We start from the raw sequence: 6,118 nt of genomic DNA, 5'->3' as shown, positions 1-6,118 counted from the left end.
GGTGGAAAGGAGAGGCGAGCCGGGAGAATCCTGCGGTGGGTACGCCGCCTGTCCCCGACGTCATTCAAACGGACACGTGCTTCGAGGCTTGCCGAGATGTTTTTAAAAGAGATTAGGAGAGTCGTACGCTTCGTGCTCGTTTCTACCGAGCTCCTTTTACCCGTTCAAAGTGTAACGCTTGTTCCAAGAGATTTTTTTTTTCCTTTCCTTTTCTTCCTTCTTTCTTTCCTTTTCTTTTTTTTTTGAGAGATATTGGGCAAATTCTTTCTTCTCAAGCGTGAACTTTTTGTCGAAATTATACTCGTTTATAATTATATCGTATCTTTTCTTAAAGTATATTATATTAAACCATATTATATTATAGGTTAAAGTATATTATAGGTTAAAGTATATTAAAGTATATTTTTTTAAACCATAGAGATTATATATATATATATTTTATTATATATAATTCAAAGTAACATCTTCGACGTTATTCGTTATCGCGGGCATATCGCGAGAAATCTGAAAACGTCAGCGAGAGAGAGAAAAAAAATTCCTCACTTTGCTGACATCATCTCTCGTCTCACGCCAATTATCGCAACACGTGTTACGATTATCTAAAACTCGTCTATTCCTCGTTGATCGAACACGAAACCTCGATTAAAGATGATTATCATCGCGACGGTTCCGCGCAGTGCAAAATAAAAATATGGCGAAAATGCGCGATGCGGTTTATCAAGGGATGGAGGTTGTTTTGTATGACAATGTTGGAGATGATACGCGTGTGATACGCAGCACTTTGTTTACAAGGATGTTCCTCGCCGTCACGGTCCTACCTTCTTCTCCGTGTTAAACGACAATTTGTCGGTGCTATGCCGTCGAGAACACACATTGCTAATTGGATAATTATATGCAACATCTATTAACCGGTGCACGGTCCCGTGTAACGCTCGAATTTATTTTGTCGATGGTGTGCGAAGCGAAAGAAAAAGGAAAAGATTGCTTAATAACGTTGAACAGCCGTGGCCGTTTGTAAAAGCGTATAAATACTTGGTATTATTTAACAAGCCGCGAGCATGTTAACCGTATAATTATATGCAAGGTTGTCGTGTCTGTGTTAATTTAGGTATTATATTCGTATTCGAAATACGCAGCTGGAGAAAATATTCCGTCGTGAGTGTTCGAAGACACTTCGAGAGAGAGGTGGGGGCCTGGGTGGAGTAATTATGATATACAACATGATGGAGAAATATTGTAATCGAACGATTTGCCGTTTGAACTTTCGATATTTCGCAGGGACAAGTTAACAACGAGTATCAATTCAAGAGTTTGAGAAATGATTATAAGGTAATTCGAATCTGTTACTCTCGATTTATGGACACGTCTGTGTTTCTCGGTGATTGGATCTGGATGCTTTGGAAATTCTTAAGTTGATGGGTTTTGGTTTAATGAATTTTTCTTTTTTTGCGTACAATGAGAAATCAGGGAGATTTCATTAAAAGTAACTCGTGATTTATTGAAATTTTATTCAAAATAGATTCTCTTTCTTCTGGAAAGCAATCTCTTCTTTGCAATCAAAAATCATCTAACGTAACCAAAAATGGTATAGTAAAAATTATTAACTTATCAGACGTCAAGCTGAGAAAATTCATATCTATAACATCCTTTAATCACTGATGCATGTACTTCGATATCGTGTATCGTGTAATGAAATATCAGAAAAAAAAAAAATCCCGTTTAACCATTCAAATTTTTAAAAACAACTTATTAAATTTCATTACTGCAGCAATGTCGTAAAAGTTGATCGTCGATATCTCTTAAGAAGGAGCAAGATCTCTCCCTTTGGTCTTTTACCGATATTGGATGTCTAAGTTCAAACGACAAGGATCCAGAGAGAAGAAAGAAGAAAGAGTGACGTCGTTGCAGGACGTCGTGACACGCAGTAAAGTTTAATTGCCAAATAATAATTAGAGAAGAAGCAAAACTAAAAGCGATTCGGTGTAATTTACGATAATTCTAGTCTACCTCCTATCGGCGATAATAATTTCTATAAAAATTACGAACGGCCTCCATCATGCCACTCGTTGCACTTTCTTTCGCTCGCTAACGACACGTTATCCCTCTCCCTTTTCCTTGGCTACTTAATTTGCGCGGTGCTTTATGAGAAACCCTCGCCCACGGCGATAATTTACCCTTACCGAGGGACAGAATCATCTCGTTTTCCTCATTTTTTCATGTTTTACGTTGGATGGAATTGATACTGACACGAGATATCTATATAGATATCGATATCGTATCGCAAATTGTATTAAAATTTAGAATTTTTAACAATGTTTTTCTCATATTTATTATAAATCTGTCTAAAAGAGATATTGAAGAAATAATAATAATAATGTTATTATTAGAATATATATTGATGTACAAAAGAAATAAAAAAGTATTACAGAAAAAGAGAAATTTATTTATTGAGTTATAAATTGATTGAAGTTTACGTTAGATGAAGCGAGACAGAGAGAAAATGACACGTCGCGCCACGCTGTGGCGTAATTGCGTAACAGGAATAAAGCTGTCTCGCTCTATTTCTATTTCTCCTCGTCTAACCGAAACTTCAACGCTTATAACTTGGTAAATAAGTCTTAATCGAAATTTTTGTATACTACTTTATGTTTTTTTGTTTTGGCTTCGAGAATTGATTTTCTAAAAGTGTCTCCACGAATGTATTATTAACACATCCTGTTAGATTTAGGAGGCATGACGATATACGTAAAAGTAGACTAATCAATTGAGATTTATTACGAGATATATATTACGTCAAATCGCATTAAAATTTCAATGGAATCAATCTAGCGTGATTAAAAATACGTAAGAAAAATTTAAGATTGTTTTGATGCGCGCGATTATTATTCGAGAATCGTGTCGCAGGAACGTTTGTGTGCTGGGAGGTCTGTCCGACGTGATGAATTGCCAATGGTAATGATTATTGCGATGAATTTGCAAGTTTCGAGCATTTGCCCGGCACCCTGAAGCAAGTCTCGTTCATGCAGGTGTATTTATTGCTGAATGTACGAAGAAGTTTGAACATCGCGTGTCGAATTGTATTTATTAAATTTGATTTAAATTGTTGTGTAATGCGTGCCGTTCCTCAGTTTTTTCGCCTCTCTTTAAAACTTGTTCCAATCTCGTACCTTCCAATCTAGATTACGTCACTCCTCTAATTAATACCACGTATTTCTCTTCTTTAGTTTCATCCAAAATTCACGAATTTCTTATTTTTTTTAATTCTCACAATATTTTCATCTGTTATCCTTTTTTCTACCATTCCTCATCAGCTTTTTCGAATCAGAAAATAATTTTTTATTTCTATTACTTCTCGAGACAGTTATAAAACATCCCAGAATTATTAAAATTGCCTCTTTCAACGTGCAACAAACGCTCATAACCCTAAAACAATTTAAAACCGAAAGTATTAATGGAAGCCACGATATTTTTCAACATTCACTATCAACAAACAGCTAAAATTTTCCCACGAATGAAAGTGATTGCGTCTCGTTATTTTAAACAAGCACCGCCAATACGCGCACATACACACACAAACACACATACACACACACACACACTAGGAGGATTATATTTCTCTTTGCAGAGGAGGCTGTCCTCGCGTTCCGCATCTTTCGCGAGGCTTTAATGACCACCACGTGGTGCTATCATCGGAGGTAGTACGTGAGAAACACGGACGAGTATCATCACGCGGTGACTCGCTAAAATTATCCGTGCTTCTCTTTCGAGGCAACACCGTAGGATGAGAATTAAGCCGGCGCAAAAAACCAAGGCGACCGTGAAGACCAGCGACGGTCTCTTCGGTTTCTCAAAGGACTTCTCCTGGGAAGGTAGTCAAGTGGAACCCTCCTGTTTCTTCGCTGACAATGTTCCCTTTCGAATATTTTTTCTTTTTTTTTTTCTCTCTCTCTCTCGGCAGAATTTTTTTCTCCCGGCGAAGGAGATGTTTCACTCCTTTTCTTCTTCTTTTATTTTTGCGTTTTGTCGACGATTTTTTCCTCTTTTTTTTTCTTTTTTTTTTTTTTTCTTAGGAATTTTGAGTCGTACTCCACTACGAATTTTATCTTCGTTTATTTCAACGATGAATTATAATCCTGTTCGCAAAATTATTCCAAATCTTGCTTGCAACGCTTATTGTTAATTATTAAGATTGTAATAATGTAATAATTAAATGCTGTAATTGAAATTTATCGTTTTTTTTTGTCATAAATTTTAAATCATGCTATTGTTTTTAGAGACAACAAGAATACATCTCGAGTGCTGCGAAGAAATGCACGTGTTTGACTGTATTTGTAAATTAATCGTGTGCGAATTCTCAAATTTTTAAAGCTATGTACGAAATTTATTATCTATGTAGATAAGATTCTTTTTTCTTATGCTCAGCACAACTTATTAAAAATTTGTTGCTCGAAATTCGGAATTCGTGGTATCAATTTAATCAAACTCGAAGAGGAAAACAGTATAATGAAGTATCATAAAAACAACATTCTCCTCTCTTCGAAATATTTATTACAATCTCTAAAATTAAATTTTCAAAAGAATCTTAATTCACATTTTTCGATTCTTAAAAAATCGATTCGACTCCACAATTTTTTTCTCCCCATTACTTTTATCAAATAAAAACTTTCTTCTTTTCTACTCATTCATTTTTTCAAAAAATAGATAAACACAAAAACGAAAATTACGATCAATGCGATCCTGATTCAAATCCAATCCCTCGACATCATTCAAACTCGTACATTCGTACCACGTGTAAGAACGAAATGCAAAGAAATCGACAACGATGCACTACCGTCTTCCTGGGCCGTTTAATGAGGCCCCTTACGTACTCGTAAGAATGCTACCAGACGCGTTTTCGCGCATCGACGAACGTGTTAAACACTGCCAGCTGCCGGTGCACACAGCTTCTTACTCCTCCTCCTCCTCCTCCTCCTCCCGCGTCATTGTTCATCCCGATCCATCCTCCTCGTACAGAGGCCACTCGTTTTCGATCGCCCGTGGCGGAATCGTTTTGAATCGTTCCGAACTGATGGAGGAGAGGTGATACTCGTTTGATCCTTTGCATCCCCGTATTTGCATCCGTACCGATGCACGAACGCCTTCTTGCACGGTGATTATTCCGTTTTGTTCAACGGAATATATACGCCGGTTTCTGGATTGCTTGCAAGTTCTGGCGAGGTTAATGGTAATTGCGAACGTCGGTTTCCTCTTATCGCGTTGCTGTACGCTGTTTCGAGCCAGGTTGGATCGATTATTTTCGAATGGTTAAAAGGAAGATAAGATGAATGGTGAATAATCGTAACGATAGGCAGAATTGCACAAGACAGATTAATAAATAGAATTTTTGTAAATGCGATCTGTTAGCAGTGTCGTGAATTAGAAATGACTCGTTAACTTGTGAACCAGTGGGATAATTCTCATCAAGTCAGTTTGCTGATTGTTTAAAATCCACGTGTCTATCTATGATTTAAAGATTAATTCTAATTTGATTATAATATTATAACGTTCGATTTTATGATCATCGTATAATTAATAATTGCATGTATGATATACATACAAATATACTTTAAAATTAACATTTCCCCTAAAAAAAGAATCGACCAATTACTGGAACATTATTTTTTTTTTTTTAAATATTTAAAATATTGAAATTTTGTCGAAGCGAAGAAGCAATACCAACCACCTACGAATTCATACCAGCCGAGTTTCACCGTACGAATTCCGCGAACAAATTCCATCCATTCACTGTATATCGCGAAACAAAACACGTCTAAGAAGCCGAACCGAAAATAATCGTTTCAGGGTGCTTTGACTGGCAGAAAACTTACGACACATTCTCAGAAAAACGCGGCTGGAAACCGTGGCTCGCGCACGTCACGCACAAAAGGCGAACGCGGGAAATATAAGCGGCACTTTTTTATCGGCTCCTGTACACCCGTATCGCTCTTTGTACACATTATTGTTCCGCGTACGGACTCGTCGTGCTTTCATACGACACGCGTGTACTCGTGTACAAAGCACGGTAGCGATATGCATATGCGAACGGTGTATGTTAATGACGTTCGAAGAGCCACGGTTG

The 6,118-nt window shown here is 37.0% G+C and overlaps 1 protein-coding gene across 1 annotated transcript in view; it reads left to right on the top strand.

Annotated features, from left to right (window-relative positions):
* LOC102677841 overlaps positions 1–4,227 on the top strand; it is an 8,528-nt gene extending 4,301 nt beyond the window's left edge. The window contains exon 2 of the mRNA XM_006614533.2: positions 3,626–4,227. Coding sequence (XP_006614596.1) covers positions 3,626–3,699 — 74 coding nt within the window. The 3' untranslated portion in view covers positions 3,700–4,227. The remainder of the gene's footprint in view (positions 1–3,625) is intronic.
* Positions 4,228–6,118: the final 1,891 nt, after the last annotated feature.

The sequence above is a fragment of the Apis dorsata genome, unplaced genomic scaffold, assembly GCF_000469605.1.
Source record: "Apis dorsata unplaced genomic scaffold, Apis dorsata 1.3 scaffold_188, whole genome shotgun sequence".
In the NCBI taxonomy this organism is placed as follows: Eukaryota; Metazoa; Arthropoda; class Insecta; order Hymenoptera; family Apidae; genus Apis; species Apis dorsata.
Note: the sequence above shows the minus strand (reverse complement) of the source record. Positions and strands in the feature narration are given on the sequence as shown.